Raw genomic sequence first — 20,410 nt, 5'->3', positions numbered from 1 at the left:
TCATAGGTGTCAATGTATAAATACTAATTCTCAGCAGAACTGAGTCCAGCATCATTGTAAAGACTGCAGCTTATGCTGATAGTATGAAAACAAGTCTCTAATACTTTGTATGCTGAGCACACTAAGATCATAAATGCCAGCATTCTAAATGGCTTGCTTGCTGTTAACAGATTCACTGGAACTGAAAGCCATTTCTTTTCTACGGGATGCTTAGCTTTTATTATGTCTTTATTCATGGTCGAAAGGTATCAGCAAATTTGCTAAAGTGATTGAAGATATTTTTCTTAAGGCATTCCTAAAGTTTCCTATCTTTGCCTTCATGGTTCTGGATGTGAGCTTGTTTTCTTAGATAAAAACAACGGAAATGTGCTCTACACTATATAGAGTTTTAATAGTTACAGAAAGCCAAGTTTTTCTTTTTTAAAATCAACGGTATGCTAGCAAAACCTCCAGTGAAATATCTCTGAGATACACCAAATCCTAAGAGTTTATTTCTGAGTTCATCAAACTACAGAATTAGTGACTCTGAGAACCTCTCAAAGCCTCTAAGATAGGGGATTAATCTCTATATCCACAGAGTCTAGAACATGTTATGTGTTTAATTAATATGTTTTGAACTAGTAGGTAGTACCTTCCACTCCCAGAAACACTAACGTTCCACCCAGACCCCAGTAGACCAATGACAGACATAGTGCTTGCCATGTAGCGGGCATGCAATATACACTGAATGCCTGGCAATGAGACACAGACAAACCATGAGAGAAGTTTCTGCCATCCCTGAAATCCAGAGCAGAAATTTTGATTTCCACCATTCTCCGCCTTGGCAGAGACACACCTGACAGATGACACTGACATGTGCAACCACTTTCATGAATGTACTTAGGTTTATGTATGATTTCTAGTGTGCTGGTACAATCTCTGCCCACTCAAGAAAATATAGCAGAATACAAATTAATAAGAATGTCATTAATATGGGAACCATCTCAAGTCCACTGCAATTTATTGAAAAAACTAAATCACTGACAAAATGACCATTTTGTCATTTCAAATAATAGCAGTAGTAGATGACTTGTGAGACATCTTACAGTGATTGACACAACTTTTCATCATGATACCAAGACTGTTGAGAATGCTTCTCTTTTTCTTTTTTTTTTTTTTCTTTTTTTTTTGAGATGGAGTCTGGCTCTGTCGCCCAGGCTGGAGTGCAGTGGCGCAATCTCGGCTCACTGCAAGCTCCGCCTCCCGGGTTCATGCCATTCTTCTGCCTCAGCCTCCCGAGTAGCTGGGACTACAGGCGCCTGCCACTATGCCCGGCTAATTATTTTTTTTTATTTTATTTTTAGTAGAGACGGGGTTTCACCGTGTTAGCCAGGATGGTCTTATCTCCTGACTTCGTGATCTGCCCGCCTCTGCCTCCCAAAGTGCTGGGATTACAGGTGTGAGTCACGGCGCCCGGCCTGAGAATGCTTCTCAACAGGGACTATCTCTGAAAGCCATTGTGTCCTCACAGGCCATTTTGGCAACCTTCCAAAACTCCAGAGAAACCATCTCTCAGGCTTATCCTACCCCAATGCAATCATCTATATGGGCTTTGCTGTCCATGTGAACTCTACCAGAACCATAGTGATGATTCCTGCTAAAGGACATAGCTCACATAAGACCTCAGGGGGGTGTCACTCCACTTCCACCATCATGACCTTAAAGAAGAGAAGTTACAAACAGCTGACTTACCACGCCCCCACCAGCTGAGTGCACGAGCACAGACATCCCTTCCCGGAGGTTGGCAACTTCAAACAGCATCACATAGGCTGTGACAAAGTTCATGGGGAATGCGGCAGCCTCGGAGAAGCTCATGTCATCCGGGATCTTGTAGACAAACTCCACTGGTGTGCAGACCACCTCTGCCCAGGCATTGTAATTGACAAATGCCATGACACGGTCTCCAATCTGGGCATGGGGAAACACAGAGTTAGTGGAGGCTACCTCATGACACAGGCTCAAGGAGAGAACAGAATTACTGGGAGCTGGCCAGGCGCTGTGGCTCATGCGTATAATCCCAGCACTTTGGGAGGCTGAGGTGGGTGAATCAATCGAGATCAGGAGTTCAAGACCAGCCTGGCTGACATGGTGAAACCCCATCTCTACTAAAAATACAAAAATTCACCAGGCGTGATGGCGCATGCTTGTAGTCCCAGCTATTTAGGAGGCGGAGGCAGGAGAACTGCTTGAACCCAGGAGGCGGAGGTTGCAGTGAGCTGAGATCACGCCATTGCACTCCAGCCTGGGCAACAAAGCAAGACTCTTTCTCCAAAAAAAAAAATAATAAATGCATTATTGGGAGCTATCCACGGTACAAACACATGGTTTCTCCTGACTCATACACTTGAGAACTCTATCCAAATTTTTTAGTATCACGATCATTTTTTTTTTTTTTTTTGAGATGGAATCTCGCTCTGTCACCCAGGCTGGAGTGCAGTGGCATGATCTCGGCTCACTGCAAGCTCTGCCTCCTGGGTTCACGCCATTCTCCTGCCTCAGCCTCCCGCGTAGCTGGGACTACAGGTGCCTGCCACCATGCCCGGCTAATTTTTTTGTATTTTTAGTAGAGACGGGGTTTCACCATGTTAGCCAGGATGGTCTCTATCTCCTGACCCCATGATCCGCCTGTCTCGACCTCCCAAAGTGCTGGGATTACAGGCGTGAGCCACCGTGCCTGGCCCACAATCATTTTTTAATACTTTGATGAAACGAATAACTTTTAAAATACATTTGCAGTGCAAAAAGCTAATACATTTCACAAGTAATACAACTGATTTAATGAACCATTGACAGCTCTATGTTTCTTGTCCACCCCTCTTCAGCCACTACCCTCTCCTCCCCAGAACCAGCTAAGTTGGTTAGTTGAGAACCCATTCCTTGACTCTGAACATTATTTAGGTGGTAGCGAAAGTCCTGGGAAGTGTCAGCGCATCTAAGGAAGGTAGCAAAACAATGCAGAGCCCTCCTTCATTCTTCTGAAACCACCTTTCACCTGGCAAACTTCTGTCCTTCCTTTAGGACTTCTCAAAAATGTAGTCCCCATAGCCAAGCATGAGGAACTTACAGCCTGGTTGGAGAATGGATTCCTCCTCATGCGAGGTTTTTCTTTTTTTATCTGAGATGGAGTTTCGCTCTTGTTTCCCAGGCTGGAGTGCAATGGCACGATCTCAGCTCAATGCAACCTCCGCCTCCCAGGTACAAGCGATTGTCCTGTCTCAGCCTCCCAAGTAGCTCGGATTACAGGCACGCATCACAATGCCTGGTTATTTATTTATTTATTTTTGTATTTAGTAGAGACGGGGTTTCACCATGTTAGGCTGGTTGTGAACTCCTGACCTCAGTGATCCACCCGCCTTGGCCTCCCAAAATGCTGGGATTACAGGCATGAGCCACTGTGCCCAGCCGAGAGGTTTTTCTATATGTACATTTGATCACTATAAAATCTATGATTTGCTAAACAATCATAATGTACTATACTGTAATCTTCATTTTGTCAGTTAATCTACATGAAAGCTTAATAGGATATTATTCTTATTATAATTTTGAAGAAACTGAGACTAAGAATGGTTGAGTATCTTGCCTAATGACATACAGAGTGAAGCCTGTCTAATTCCAAATATTTTTCCATGACATCACAATGAGCACCCGCCATGTTTGCATATGAAGCCCCTTTTTGATCTTAGGTTCTAGGCACTGGAGATAAAACTGTAAATGAGGTACAGCTCATGCTTTCAAATTATTCATATTCTCTGATATTTTCATATGACAAGTGCTATGAGTGATAGGGCTTAGAGGAAAATCTACTTGGAAGGGATAATATTTCAGCAGAGAATGCAGTCTTAAGCCAAAAGCATGAAACTATGATGACGATGTTTCAGATATTGGTCCAAAGATAATAGAGTTCATTTTTTGGGTGTGGGAATGGTGGGTGGGGTGAAGGGATGTCAGAGTAGCCTGGAGGTGAGCGCTCCCAAAACCCTGGGGATTTTCCAGGTTGGCCAGTTCTGCGTATTTTGGAATAGAGCTGCTTCAGCCTCAGTGTGTGTCTGGAACAGGATCCAGAGGACTTGATTGTCCGTTTGGCTACAGGATGATATAGTATAAAGACAACAGACTGATCTTGGCACCATTCAGACCTGGGTAATGAGGAGTTCAGGTGAATGAGACAGTTGGAGACAGCATCAACAATGTTCTAAGTGAGTCTGGCCACCTCTGCTCCAGCTGCCAGGGCAGCTCTGTCGGGGGCAGGGGTTTGGGTTACCTAATTCAGAAAAGACACCTGAACCACAGAATCAAATTGCTCTGCCCCAGTGTGTCTTCTGGGGCTCTCGTGACAGCAACAAGAGCAAGGCAAAGTCTGGTCTGCTCGCTTTGAGAAAAGAGGCAAGTAATTAATCAATGTGATGATCCGACAGCTGGGCAAGGAGGACATTCTCACTGCCTCCTTGCATCTCCTTTCCTTATCCTTGGGTAGCCTGGCATAAACCTAAGCAGGTCTTCCCCTCTCTGAATCCTCCCAGGACTGCTGGAGAGGGAGAGGTCCTTGCCTAGACTTATCTGTATGTTATCTGTGGCTCAGCCCCCACATGCCTTCTTCTCTCCCCTCCTCCAAGCCCCTAAATGACCCTAGATTTCTTGGATACTGGAAGGGGGTGGCTCTCCACACTAGTGGTGACAGCAGTCTGTTCCAGAGAGGGTACAATTAAGAATAAAACATCAGCCAGGCCAGGCGTGGTGGCTCACGCCTGTAATCCCAGCACTTTGGGAGGCTGAGGTCTCGGGAGTTCAAGCCCAGCCTGATTGGTATGGAGAAACCCCGTCTCTACTAAAAATACAAAATTAGCCAGGCGTAGTGGCCCATGTCTGTAATCCCAGCTATTTGGGAGGCTGAGGCAGGAGAATCACTTGAACCTGGGAGGCAGAGGTTGCAGTGAGCCAGGATCGCGCCATTGCACTCCAGCCTGGGCAACAAGAGCGAAACTCCGTCTCTAAATAAATAAATAAATAAATAAAATAAAACATGAGCTAACAATAAAAAGTGGCAGCAGTGGGTGGGAGCTCAGACAATGTGAGCAAAGGAGAAGGGAAGGATCAGCCCCTGTGCCTGTTCAGTATTGACGCCTGTGTCTCCCTTATGGCCATGCTGGAAAAGCAGCAGGAAACACAAGAAAGTGCATGCTCACACCCTTATGCTTTTGTATATGCTATTTCTGCACTTGGTGCTGTCTTTCTTTCAGGAAAATATTTTATTTTCCTTTAAAACTCAGCTCAAATGTTCTTTTCTCCAAAACTTTCCCTGACAACCAACCTTCCCCTACAAAAGCAGAACTGACATCTCTTCTTTTTGCTGTTAGTATCTCTGTTTATTGAGTGCTGCTTGTGTGCTGGCACTGAGTAGACAGCAAATTAAATTACTGCATTTAATTCTTATGACAACTCCTTATGGTAGCTTTTATTATTGTTCCCATTTTATAGACTGGGACCTAAAGCTCAGAGCAGTTAAATAACTTGCCCAAGACCACACAGTTGTAAGTGGTAAAGACAAGATTTCAGGCTGCGCACGGTGGCTCATGCCTGTAATCCCAGCACTTTAGGAGGCTGAGGAGCATAGATTACTTGAGGTCAGGGGTTTGAGATCAGCCTGGCCAACATGGCGAAACTCTTTCTCTACTAAAAATACAGAAAAATTAGCCAGGTGTGGCTATAATCTCAGCTACTTGGGAGGCTGAGGCAGGAGAATCGCTTGAACCTGTGAGACAGAGGTTTTGGTGAGCTGAGATCATGCCAGTGCACTTCAGCCTGGGCAACAGAGTGAGACTCCCATCTCAAAAAAAAAAAAAAAGAAAAGATTTCAACAAAAGTCCACCTAATTCCTTATATAATCCTTCATAATTATGCAGATCCCATTATATTGGCTTATCCTTTTACATGACTAGCTCCCTCTCTAAATGGGGAGATCTTAGAGGGCAGACGCTGGGTCTTATTGATTTATGGATTCTCAGTGCATGACCCAATGCTTGGTGCATAGTGAGTGATGGGTTGATGGATAATTACAAGTAACTGAACCTTGTCTAACTTCTCCATGGGTGGGAAATGGGAGAGAATAAGGGAAGAAATTCAGTCCTGGAGAAGCTTTCAGTAGTCTCATAGGAAACATCTGTAGGTCTAAAGGGGAAAACCAGTGTCTGCAATTGACTAGAATGCACTGCTAGGGCAGGGACTGCTGGGGCAGGGAAACTGCTGGGGAAGGGGTTGCTAGGTGCTATTGTTATTGATAATAATAAATGGCATTTACCAAAACAAAAACTAATGTGTTCCTGAATCTGCGCTAAGTGCCTTTATTTACATGACCTTATATAATTCCCACAAGAACTCCATGTAATTCTTGAAGTTCATGACTAATAATGAACTATGACTGTGCCCTTTATATAGATTGGAAAATTGAAGCTGGAAGGTGAAGGAGCCTTTGAAGAGCAGAAGCAGAAGGCTTCCAGTTCAGATCTGTCTCTCTGCATAGCTCTCCCTTGTTCTAGCCATTTTCCATCTTCTTGGTGTTGCTAAGACAAGCTGTTACTAACAGGAGGCTATCCTGACTGACGGCTCATGCTGGTTTGAGGGTCCTTCTCTTATTCTGCAGGAAAAGATATAGAAACAATGGGAAACACCCCTACAGAGCTTGAGCTTGAGGATGTGAGCATCGATGAGCTTTCCTTTTCTTGGCAAGGGGTTTGGTCTTCAGCGAAATGTGTGTTTTTGCTGATTTTAGGGGGATTCTAAAGCAGCACTGGTTCATCTAGCTGGAAGTAGCCTCAGCCAAGGCCATGGTGAGTTTTCTTAATGCTAATATATTTGTAGAGGGAGAATCACGGAAACCCTGGGAGTCACCATGACTATTGTCATCTCCTCCTAGTGTTAGGTAAAAGTTCAATCTGACCAGGTGCGGGAGTCTACCTCAATCCTCTTGAAACCATGAAAGAAATGGCCTCAGATAGTCTGATTCCAGATACAAATAATTAATTCATTACACTTGAGAAAAGTGCTCCAAAGGAAACATAAACTTATATAAGGGTGCATAACAGAGGAACCTACAAAGTGTGGAAATATTAGTTGAACTTTTCGGGGCTCAGTTTCCTCAGCTCTGAAATGGGTATAATATTAGTAAAGGGTCTTTATGAAAACTAAATGGCATAATACACACCCAATGCACTTAACATGGTGCACGGAAAATGAGGAAAGAGCAATACATGTTTGCTCTTTAAAAGAACAGATTGGTTCCTGACCTGATGGAATTCACAGTTTAGCAATGAGCAGTTAAATACTGACTCATTATATTTCAGAAAGCAGGAGGAACAGCTGTCTAAGGAGGAAACTGGGGTAAGAGAGGCTGTCCCACTATCAGTGAGTGTCCCAATCCCCGGAAGGGGTGAAGACCAATTAGTGAATGTGAAGAATATCATCTTCAGGCTGGGCGCGGTGGCTCATGCCTGTAATCCCAGCACTTTGGGAGGTTGAGGCGGGTGGATCACCTGAGGTCAGGAGTTCGAGACCAGCCTGGCCAACACGGTGAAACCCTGTCTTTACTAAAAATGCAAAAAATTAGCCAGGTGTGGTGGCAGGCACCTATAATCCCAGCTACTCAGGAGGCTGAGGTAGGAGAATCACTTGAAACCAGGAGGCAGAGATTGCAGTGAGCTGAGATTGTGACATTGCACTCTAGCCTAGGTGACAGAGTGAGACTCCATCTAAAAAGAAAAATAAAAAAAAAAAGAAAAAAGAAAAGAATATCTTCAGTGCATCAGAAGATAACTAGGGTCTAATACTAGCATCCTGTTCTTCACAGAATCACGAAAACCCAAAGACACAGCCTCAGTCCCACAGAATAGCTGATGGCCTCCAGGGTCAGCACAGAGTGTAATGAACAGAATATTTCAGCCACCTTGGCAGTGGTGCTCATGGCCATCACTACAGGGCTGGCTGCTCCCAGATCTCTCCTTTGACTTTGCTCCATCACTTCCATTTCATTATCAAAATAGCAAATATGTCCAAGCCATAGGTTCAGCTCCAGCCTCAGAGTCCAGAGGCAGGCACATTTAAAACATAACCACTTCATCTCATTATTTGATTCTGCTAAGAAAAAAAAATCAGTCCTTGCCAAAATGCACTCAAGTTATTCCTTTATTACCCGGCCTCCGGTGACAGCTTTTCATCATCCCTTGCGATCTATCAAACCAAGAGAGCTATTCAGTGTGCTGCTGCAAGGAATTCCATCTCCAATATGACTGAAGATCTTAAGTCAAAATTATAGATGGAATATTAGTGTCAGTTTTCTCCCATATCACACCCTAACTGGAAACGAGTAGGTGACTTATTTTTTGTGCAGCCACAAGTCATTGGAAGGGAGAGAGTTTAAAGGGTGGGCATGATAGTAAACAAGCCAGGGCAAATTAGCAAAAGATAAGTCATATTGAAAGGAAAAATATACATAATCAAGTATAGTAAGTTCTCCCTCTAAACCAAGTTGAACAATGTCCCTGTTTCCTGTTATATTCTAAAATAATGGGTTATTTATTCAATGCTCGGGGTTAACGGAGTGAGCTGCATGATCTTTTCTTTGGGGACCATGTGGAGGATTGAAGAGAAGATAATATTTCTTATGTGCAGCACTTTCAGGGTGAGATAGTATGCCTTTGGTTACACTGCTTACCTGGGGACAAAAAAATGTAAATTCGTATAAAAGAAAAGAAAAGACTCATTTACTGCCTCTTTCTCAACATTTATGTGCTGTCTTATCTGAAAACCATTGGCAAAAATACTAATAAATGGGATGAGATTTCCAGACATTTTTCATAATGAATTTGGAGCATATTGATATTTTCACAGGATACTGAGGCTCAGACACGCTGAGACTGAGAAGCAGGCTCAAATTCAATTTCAAGGGCATTTTGGCATTGCATTTTATAGAGTTCTTCTTTAGCTCTCCTGTCCTGCATTTATTATTGCAGTATTTGGGGGCTGGGAGTAGGGAGTGAAGATCATGAGACTGTAGGAAGGATAAACAAGCTCTGGTGATTTGAATCCGGGTTCTAGTGGTACTAACTACCCTTCTGACCTCACAGAAAATTACTGAACCCTCCTGAACCTCATCTGCAAGGGGATAACTATCTTTGCTTTGCAGGGCTGTGGTGGAGGCTTAAAAAAGATAACTTCTCCATGGTTCTGATTATAGCGGGTTCTCACATGTTCATTCCTCCCTAGGGGAGCACTTCGTTATGAGTAAGAGCCCTTGTACCTGATTTGCATTGGTTTTTCTGACTCCAAATTACTGCAATTTTGTGCAATTGACTTGTGCACAGGTTTTCAGTTTTTATAGACTGGTTTCTATTTGATTTGCGTTATAATAGGAAGGGTCAAAAATCTTTTTACAAATTAAAAAAGGTTTTATTATGGAGAATTTTGAACATGTACAGAAGTAGTCAGTATAATACGATAAACCTTTTTGCCCATTTCCCTACTTCCAAAGCCATCAATCCATGGCCAGTTCTGTTCTACTTATCAGGTACCTCCACTCTTTGACTTTAACATCTTCTTCATCCAAAATGCTACCTCCCCAATTCCTAAAATAGTTAGGGATTTATAAATGATCACTTAAATGTACCAGTTAAGTGACTATTTGAAGGAGCCAGGTTATAAAATAGAGAGTCCATTTCCTCTAAACTTCTGTGTTTTGTAGTTGCATTTTGAGCTGAAGATGATCAGAAAATGAGAGTTCCGGATATGGGAAGGGGCTATGCACACTTAGTTAATCCAAATGCCAAACACTTTTGTTGAATAGCTGCATGACACGAATAAAGGGGGAGACAAGATTTGTCCTGCCCCCTGCACCAGAATGCTGCCAGGAGCAACCAAGATAGTCCATAAAAAAGGCATGAGACCTTAATGACTATAAACATTGTCAACAGTCCAAATAAGAAGACAATGATAATAATGCATGCCATAGGTTATTTCAAACATTTCTTCTGCATCATCTTTTGTTGTCTCAATGGATTCCAAATGAATATTACTCTTCAAATGAGAGCCAAACATTACCTCATATCCTTTCACGCTGTCCCCCAGAGCTTCAACAATCCCAGAACACTCAAATCCTGGCACCAGGGGAGTCTTGGGAGGGTTGTCAATATTCCCTTGTCGCACCATCAAGTCAATGAAGTTTAATCCACTGTAAAGAGCAAATGTAAAAGGAGAGAAATTCAAAATGAGATCCAAAAGAAAGCACCGACCTGGTTTTCTTTTCTTCCTTTTGTTTTCCTCCTTTCCTCCCTCCCTTCTTCACTCCTTCCTGTCTTTCTTTTTTTCTTTTTGGCAAAGTATCCCTAATAGTAATGCCACTTAGCTAGATGTCACCAATAATGCAAAATTCAATTATCTCTATGCAGATAAGCAATACATTTCTGGCAATGAAAATAGTAGTTGCAGAGTTTACACTGATTCAAGAGATGGCCCCTTTGTCTTCTCTCAGAGCCTGTTTATGCTTACTCTAAAAACATATTGACTAGCCTGGCTATCAGAGTTCCTAGTACTTAATCAAAGGTAAAAAATTTACCAGGAAGTGGTTATGAACAGACACATGGAAAGCAGCCAGACCTAACGGCCACTAGCCAGTGCCTGAGAAAGAGAAAGAAGACCTAAGGTCTCAAAACAACCAACCACCTCTCCTCAATCATCACACACACTTACATCAGCACTATGCATAAACAGCTCCCACAATGGTGAATATAAGCCATCAGGAGATTACATTATGTTCCACTGGAGGAGAGGGGACTCAAAGAGAGATCAAATGAATGCCCCAATAGATATGGGAATACTGGAGTGTTTCAAAAATCTAAGTTATTTCCAGATGAGATATATTATTAGATATTTTTGATTAACACATTACTTTTGGAATAAGAAAGTTATTAAAATATATCAAAGTCATCATAATGGAAAACCATACACTTGATTCCAATGACGCTATTAGCAATGCTCCTGGACTCTTTATTTTATCAGAACTGCTCTTGGGGATTCCATTTAACACCCATTTGCTAATCACATGGGAAAACACATCCCATTAAACATGCATTTTTTCCCAACAGATGTGGTTCTAATGTACTTTTTTTTTTTTTTTTGAGACAGAGTTTTGCTCGTGTTGTCCAGGCTGGAGTGCAATGGCTCAATCTCAGCTCACTGCAACCTCCACCTCCCAGGTTCAAGCAATTCTCCTACCTCAGCCTCCTGAGTAGCTGGGATTACAGGCGCCCGCCACCACGCCTGGCTATGTTTTGTATTTTTAATAGAGACGGGGTTTCACCATGTTGGCCTGGCTGGTCTTGAACTCCTGACCTCAGGTGATCCACCCACCTCGGCCTCCCAAAGTGCTGGGATTACAGGTGTGAGCTACTGTACCCAGCCTGTACTTTCTGTTTTTAGAAGCCGCCATCTAAGAAAGACTCAGACTATAGAAAGTACATTCTTCAGTCTGACCCAACATCCATTAGCATCCAACCACAGCTTCTTTTCCAAGCTAGATGACTTGAACTAGTTTTTTTTTTTTTGAGACAGAGTTTTGCTTCACTCTTGTTACCCAGCTGGAGTACAATGGTGCGATCTCAGCTCACTGCAACCTCCACCTCCCGGGTTCAAGCAATTCTCCTGCCTCAGCCTCCCAAGTAGCTGGGATTACAGGTGCACACCAACTCACCCGGCTAATTTTTGTATGTTTAGTAGAGATGGGGTTTCGCCATGTTGGCCAGGCTGGTCTCAAACTCCTAACTCAGGTGATCCGCCCACCTTGGTCTCCCAAATTGCTGGGATCACAGGCGTGAGCCACTGTGCCCAGCCAACTTGAACTAGTTCTAAAGCACATCTTGCTTATTTCTTCCCTGGTCTCTTTGGACCCAAGGAAGCATCTAACTCCACCTATGCCCACTGGTCTCACTTATGAGTCTCATACACAGGGACTGAATAAAGGTGAATAAGACAACTTCTTTGAAGTGTGGGCTCAAAACTCACCACCTTCTCAAAGTTTTCCCAACCACAAATTAGAGAAGTTTCACATACTGAACCCGGCTGGTATTTCTCTAAAGTGCAACCTCCTTGAAGCCATCTGTATGCCTCATATTTCTCTGCTTCCAGTGTGCCTGGCATGCATCGGACCCAAAGTAATATAGCAGGGACTCAAGTCACATCTGCTGAATGAAGGAATAGTTATGGATATTCAAAAATATGTGCTGCCAGTTTGAGTGCTAATTCCTTTTAAAAAGCAGTCAAAGAATTTGGAGTAATGGATACATTTCTGAATGATATGTGTAGACTCCCAAAGATCCTACTTCAATGATTAGTGGTTATCCAGGTCATTTATTAACTGAAATGTTAATAATTTAACATGGCCACTTCCTTAAGAGCTTGGGGAGACTGGGGTACAAATCCCAATTTTACCACTTCTATCTCTATAACCTGGGAAAAGTTACTTAACTTCTCCATGCCTCAGTTTCCACATCTGTAAAGTGGGAGTTATGATAGTACCTACTTCACAGGGCTGTCATTGAAAATTAATGCACATAAAGCACTGACATGTGGTGCCAGGTACATAGTCAGTATTCAATACATGTTAGCCTTGAAATTTGCATCTTCCGTTAAGAAGGCAGAAGTATGTGATATATTTTAGGAAGGCACTCATAAAAAAAGGGTTAAAAACAGTTTCACAGCTGACATGGAAAAGCTTCAGCTATCTCTGAACTTCACTTGTATAAAATGGCCGATTTTCTGACACAACCAAATAAATAACGCATCACTGTATAACAGTAAATGAAATTTCTACAACCTGAATGAAGCACTCCATCTCATTTCATGTATATTTTAGCTCACTATGTTTCTCTTTTCGTGAAAACCAGTGATTTCCCAAGGCCCTGTTGGAAAAATGCTAGAAGAAATTTGTTGCCATTTCTGCAAACATGGCAGCCCCCTGGAGAAGGCCTCATCTTCGACACTTATTACACTGCTCAACTGGGCTGTCTGCATTCTCCATGCAGCATGAACTGGGCCCAGTAATGGTAAACTGAGAGCCAGGTACTTAAATTCCAGTGAGAAGAGAGGCTAACACTGACTTTCCAAAAGCCTGTAGCACCCTGTTTCCTCAGTGAGGCATTAGGCGATTCTGTCAGGTCATGGAGAATGTCCCCTATTTTTAGGACTCAGGTGTATTTTGGAGACGGAGACTAGGACAGGTCAGTATTGTTTATCTCCACACAAAGGGGATGTAAATAATTGTTAACAGAGTACTCCCGAGTGTTGGATCAGACCTGTTTCTCCTGATTTGGATATAGCTAGCTTTTGCTGAGGGTTTAGTTTGTGTCAAGAACTGTGCTAAGTGCTTGACTTTTGTTATTTAAGACTCATCAATGCTCCTCCTATGAGGTATGAACTATCATACCAATTTTTCAGATCAGAAAATTGAGACCCAGAGAGCGTAAGTAACTTGCTTGCCATCACATCTTTTCAAAGTGTCAAAGTCAGGATTTGAATTCATGCAAAGCCTAGAACCTGACCCCTTAGGCAACACACTCTACCTCTTTAAGGGGAACTTCTCTATGCCCCGCCCTTGCACATACAAGAGCCATGTTTATAGCTCTTTATATCTTCCCCCTTGCAGAGAGCTGACTGCACCAATGTGGGCCCAATATTGGAGGAGTGGCCATTCATAATCTAGACGGGAACCCATTCCTTAAACTGAATAAATGAGCTGGTCCAAGAACTGGGTGTTCTCTGTAAATCTATGAATTGGGAAACACATATCAAGAGAACGACTTAGCAACAGAAAGGATGTCAAAAGACAGAAGTGAGTGACAGAGACCTAGTTAACCTGAGCTTTGGGGAAGCATACGTGGAAAAGCCAATAGCTGGAAGAATTAAAAGAAAAAACACGAACAGCAACAGAGTCAACCCAACTCCCTGCACCAGGATGAGGCTTTGTAGACTTCTATTGCTGAGTTCCCTAGAATGAGGAGAGGTCCAGTCTCTGGGCTTGGAGAGGTCCAGCTCCAGCACACCTCCTGCTCTATGATTTCCATGAATTCCTTCATTACTTCACACATGTGTTTATAGCAGAAGCTCTTTGCTTGGATTACCTGTGTGGTCCCTGTCACATGAAACCAAAAGATACAAACTCAAACGAATACCGTAATCAATCACTCCCAATCACCCATTGAGACAGACATTGTTGACTCTACTTTTTTTTCTTCAGACAAAAATAACTTTGTTGGTTTAGAGATAATAAGTTATTTACCCAAGGCCACACAGATAGTAAATAGTGAAATCTATGAACTTAAAAACTTGAGTCTAATCCTTTTGTTTTTCTACCACAACAGCAAAAATAAAATAAAATAAAATAAACAGGGGCATGTCAATGCCCCTGTTTTGCACAATTACAGTTTCCAGTATTCTCTAAGGTAATCTGATTCTTAGTTAGAATGTTTTTGGGGGTGGCAATGACTATGCCTGATGACTCAGGCCCACAAATGGAGTAAAAATTTTATACAGCTCTTAAACATTTCAGATCATTGCAAAAAAAGAAATAGTGTTGGAAAGTGCCTGACATAAAGTTCTGCCAGGTAATCCTATTTTTCTCAAAGATTGGTACAATTTTAATAAATAATATAAGACTGTCTCAGTTTTCTTCCCATACTAAATTATTAGTCAGAGGCTAGGTTTAAAGAGTTATCATTGAGACATGGCATCCTGAAGGAATGAAGATAGAGGTTTGAAAAAGAGACCCTGAAAAGCTCAACAGTTAGAATGAGGGATCTGAAGACATGTTAGGGAAGATACAGGAAAATTGGGGGACAGTTCCTTAAAATAATAACACTTTCTTATATTTGTAGAGTACAGCACAGTTTACCATGTGCTTTCATACACATCTCATTAAAATTTGTAACAAGCTGAGAAAAGAAGTGCAGATACCGTTAATCCCATTAAATAGATGTGAACATTGAGCCTCTCAGATAAGCAAACTGACTTGTTACAGGCAGCACAACACCACTGACAGTACATGACAGTGACAGAACCGAGACTTGAGTAAAGGTCTTCCAACTCCTTCCTTATTGTGTATCCCATAACACCATGAAATCTCAAGTAAATCAAATGTTACTAAAATCAAGAGTTTTAAGATTCAGGAATGGTGGGGCATGGTGGCTCACGCCTGTAATCCCAGCACTTTGGGAGGCCGAGACGGGTGGATTACCTGAGGTCAGGAGTTCGAGACCAGCCTGGCCAACACGGTGAAACCCTATCTCTACTAAAAATACAAAAATTAGCTGGGCGTGGTAGCGCACACCTATAGTCTCAGCTACTCAGGAGACTGAGGCAGGAGAATCGCTTAAACTTGGAAGGCAGTGAGCCAAGATCACTCCACTGCACTCCAGCCTGGGTGGCAGAGCGAGACTCTGTCAAAAAAAAAAAAAAAAAAGATTCAGGGACAACAAGACTGAAAGGAAACAGTGAAAGGAAACAGATGCAGGTGCTTGGGTTTTAATCCCTGTACTGCCATCAATTAGCAGTGGAGTTTGGCTGAGTCTCTGAAGCCTTCCCCAGCTCTCATCGTCTGTTTGTTTGATGGTCCTTTATCCTGTGGGCTCTGTTTCAAACATCATCAAAATCAAAGCTTAGGTAGAGAGGAAGAGATGCTTGGTGGTCTTGAGAAAAAGACATTGACTTGTATGCTTAGACTTTATATAGGAGTTAAAAGCTAGCCTTGGCCTCTACACTTTCTTTTCTGTTACCTAGTAAGTGAGGAATATCACCCTGTAAAGTCTCCTGAGAGATGTTTAGCTGCCTTTATTTTTGTCCTGCCAAAGTCAACAAACATTGCTCCCGTGATGATACTGCTACATGTTAGGTATTAAGGGATGGAGTGTTTTAATCTCCATTTTGTGCAAAAGGGAGGTGAGACCAAGCGAGAATAAAGTACCTTGTCCAAGGTTATATAGTTCATACCAGAACTGGGAATATGAGCCCTTTTTATATGACTGCCAAGCTTGAGTCCTGACCACCAGGCTGTCATTGTGTGATCTATAAACCATGGTAGGCCGCTATGTCTTCTTGTCCCCAAAGATTATCGTTTGGAATTTTTTTTTGGATATGCTAACAATATCAAATGAAGACACATTTGATTTCTTAAAAGACATCACCAAGTGGATGACAAAAGAATCAGCCCAGCTATAGTTTATTAATTTTCCAATTTGAGGTTAAAAGTGACTCAAAAGAAGGAGTTTAGCAAAGATACATGTAGCATGGAGATGCTCCCTTGTCTTCTGCTCCCCTGGTGAAAAGGAGGCAGGGGTTGCTCATATGAAAAGATCTTAGGCCTCTTGCTATCCTGTTCTTTCCTCAGGTTGTCAGTATCCTCAGCATCAATCATGAAAATCCAAACAGTGTCAGATCATTAAACAAATCTCCCTCTTCCGAAACCTACTTCTCTATTGATGCAGATTGTAGAGCCTCATCCTATATTTTCCTATTATACTCAATAGAAATCCCAAGTCTTGTTCTGTCATTAGTTCAATTAAGAGACAGACTGCCAAAGAATCTTCAGAAACCCATTGTTTTATTAGGTTGGTGCAAAAGTAATTGTGGTTTGTGCCATTACTTTTAATACTTACTGTAGGGATTTTGTTAAGTATATAATTTGCTACTATATATATTTACGACTTTATGAAGACAGTACTTTTTCCTCAAATCTCAGCACAAGGATTGGCTTTATGGATCTTATAGGCTCAGTACAGTATATACGTTGGTTATGTTTATTTCTTTGCATTGGCTGTTAGGAAGCTCTGAGCCAAATTTGTCACATTCATTCTCTATATCATTTTTGTTGTTGTTTTTGAGATAGAGTCTAGCTCTGTCACCCAGGCTGGAGTGCAGTGGCGTGAACATGGCTCATTGCAGTCTTGACCTCCTGGGCTCAGGTGATCCTCCCACTTTGGTTTCCCAAAGTGCTGGGAAGTGTGGGAAGTGCTGGGCCACCGTGCCCGGCCTCTATATCATCTTAATACTGAACTTCATCTTAACCTCTGAGTACTTTGGAGATTCCATTTTTTAAATCCTTACACTCCATTACCAGTATTAGTAGTATTGTGAATGGTTCTCAAACTTTATTATTCATCAGAATTTCCAGGAGGGCTGGTTAAAACACAGATTGTTGGGCCCCACCTCTGAGTTCTGGACTCAGGTAGGTCCGGGGCGAGGTCTTAAGTTTTTCATTTCTAAGTTCCTAAGTAACGCTGATGCTGCTGATCTGGGAACCACACTTAGAGAATCACTGATCTTGTTTTATTTTTTAAAGCTAATTCAAGTCTTTCTCTAAATGAGACAGAGTACAAATTAAATGGTTGAATAGAAAGTAAATGAAAAGTTCTCATTGTCCTCTAGGGCAGTTGAATTTTTGATCTTAGTCCAGAGGATTATAGTTATCCTTGCTAGATTTGGTGTTATTAGATTAAGTTCATCATTCTCATTTGTCTGTCTCTTTCTTGAATTCTAATTCTTTCATCAAAAAAAATTAATTCTCCCTCCTGGATTTGTAGCCTGTAAAAATGTGGTTATCATGACATGAGCTTCTACATCCAAGTTGCTGATAAAAATATCAGACAGGCTGCCCCATTCCTGGTTACTAACGATGTTTGTGAAGACCATGAAGGATGTCATGGAGGAAATTTAAAACACAAGACTAGCTGACATCCTTTCTTCAAATCTGGAGCGCTCATGATTCTATGAAATAGTTCCAAGACACCTTGAAGTCACGTGTAGTAAACTCGATAAAGGCTATGAACCCTGTCTCTTTGTGGGCAATGGCAATAGATCTCCTCCCTCCAGCCATAGCAGCAATTGCTGAGAAGAGGGGGTGAGCCTTGAGTACAATCACTTTTTTTAATGCAAGTCAGGATCATCATGACGTTTATTTTTTTCTGAAAGTGTACATCCTGGTCCCAGCTCTGAGAGTCTCTTTAGTGAAAGCACACACTCTCATGTGCTGTTAGGGTTGCAAAGGACCACCTGAGTAGCCCAATGTCAGCTGTTCCCATGGAAAAAAAAAGATCAAAAAAGAATGGACTCTTTCTGAGAGGGCTCTCCTATAGGGCTTTGTGACTGTTGGAGGCATCCCCAAGAAGCTAACAGAAATCTGGCCATTCTAATTTCTCTGATGATGGAGGATGCGAAGGAAAAGAATTGATTTGTGGCTAGCAATTGTAATAGGTAACTTTTATGGGGCGCTTTCTATGTATCAGGCATGGTGTTGAGTGTCATTTCAGTTTTACAACAACCGTAAACAATGCTAAGAGATCAACAATATTACCCCCATTTTACAAAGAACAAAACCAAGGCACATTAAGGTTTACAAAATGTTGGTTTTAGCTGGCTTACATTGCTTGCGAAAGCAAGTGACGTTAATCCAGAGCCTGTGCTCTTGACTAATGTACTTTGCTCTCCTAAAGAAAGATCATGGGTCAGTTTTCCCAGTTACAAAGACGAGACCTCTCCACTCAACTAGCACATTGAGCACTACTGTATACTATGCCTTATACTAGGTAGTGGATGCCCAAAGTTAACAAGGGGCTCCAAATTCTCATGGGGAAACAATCATAAAAACTGATCACAGCCGGGCGTGGTGGCTCACGCCTGTAATCGCAGCACTTTGGGAGGCTGAGGCAGGTGGATCACCTGAGGTCGGGAGTTCAAGACCAGCCTGACCAACATGGAAAAACATCATCTCTACTAAAAATACAAAAAATTAGCCGGGTGTGATGGTACATGCCTGTAATCCTAGCTACGTGGGAGGCTGAGGCAGGAGAATTGCTTGAACCCAGTAGGTGGAGGTTGTGGTGTGCTAAGATTGCGCCATTGCACTCCAGCCTGGGCAACAAGAATGAAACTCTGATTCAAACAAAAACAAAAACAGGAACAAAACTGATCACAATACGATGACAAGTGATCTTCTAGAGCAACGGTCCCAAACCTTTTTGGCACCAGGGACCAGTTTAATGGAAGACATTTTTTTTCCATGGAGCAGGGGTGGGAGGATGGTTTTGGGATGATTCAAGCACATGACATTTACTGTGCATTGTATTTCTATTATTATTACATTGTAATATATAATGAAATAATTATACAACTCAGCATAATGTAGAATCAAGTGGGAGCCCTGAGGTTGTTTTCCTACAACTCGATGGTCCTATCTGGGGGTGACAGGAGATACTGACAGATCATCAGGCATTAGATTTTCATAAGAAGTACACAACCTAGATCCCTCACATGTGCAGCTCACAATAGGGTTCATGCTCCTATGAGAACCTAATGCTGCCGCTGATCTGACAGGAGGCAGAGTGCAGGGGGTAATGCGAGTGACGGGGAGTGGCTCTAAATAGAGATGAAGCTTCACTTCCTTGCCCACCAATTACCTCCTGCTTGGTGGCCCATTTCCTAACAGGCCACAGACCAGTACTGGTCTGTGACCCAGGGACCCCTGTTCTGGAGTGTAGGCAAAGTGCTCATATAGCCACCATGGCACATGCTAATGTACAATATAACCATGAAGTCAAAGCATCAACCTCCAGAAAGTTCTCCCCAAAGAATTATTCCAAGCAGTCCTCTGCAATCACCAAGGCTAAGTTTAGATCTTTAGCTTTAGCTTTCTGCTCCTCCTCAAGTGGGTTGCTTGACCTTGGGCCTTAATTTTTCCATCTCAACAATGGGATAGTAACACACCCACCTTATGGGGTGTTGTGTGGATTGCATGTGACAATATATGTAAAACAGAGTACCTCGTACACAGTAAATGCTCAACAGATATAAGCTGCTATCCGAATCAGTGTCATCACTATGACACAAAGAAAATGCCATACGTCAGGTTCCCTGGGAAACAGACTCCGAGACTGAGATTTGCAGCAAGAGGTCTGATAGGGAGTGTTCTAAAAGACAACTCCTAGATGGGCAGGAGGGAAGCTGGACTGGGGACGGGGAGAAGTTGAACTCTGATATACCAGTAAAGAGGTCTCAGTTCATCTTTGCAAAGTTCCAGACATAGCATGGTTCCTTGAGTAATTCTGAATCAAGACATGGGGACTGGGCCTTTGCACTCCTGCATCAACCAGTCAGGAATGAGGGCTGCCCCCAGGGAGGGGGTGCAGCCTTGGGGAAGGAGACTTTCTTTGGCTGAGAACAATTCCTCAGGAGAAACCAGCTGTGAGCTGTCAGCTGCCATCATTGCTGGTAGCTGGGGGAGTGAGCACTGAGATTCTAAAAGGATGCTTTGGGGTGGTGCACACTAGCTCCCACTACAAGAAGA

General features: G+C 42.5%; 1 protein-coding gene across 1 annotated transcript in view; it reads right to left on the bottom strand.

The window, feature by feature from the left end:
- Positions 1-20,410, bottom strand: part of VAT1L (vesicle amine transport 1 like) — a 191,740-nt gene that overhangs the window by 152,665 nt on the left and 18,665 nt on the right. Inside the window, exons 2-3 of the mRNA XM_031003006.3 lie at positions 10,126-10,255; positions 1,732-1,947 (exon numbers count right to left, since the gene is read on the bottom strand). Of these exons, the coding sequence (XP_030858866.1) occupies positions 1,732-1,947; positions 10,126-10,255 (346 nt within the window). The remainder of the gene's footprint in view (positions 1-1,731; positions 1,948-10,125; positions 10,256-20,410) is intronic.

The sequence above is a fragment of the Gorilla gorilla genome, chromosome 18 (assembly GCF_029281585.2).
Source record: "Gorilla gorilla gorilla isolate KB3781 chromosome 18, NHGRI_mGorGor1-v2.1_pri, whole genome shotgun sequence".
Lineage (NCBI taxonomy): Eukaryota > Metazoa > Chordata > Mammalia > Primates > Hominidae > Gorilla > Gorilla gorilla.
Note: the sequence above shows the minus strand (reverse complement) of the source record. Positions and strands in the feature narration are given on the sequence as shown.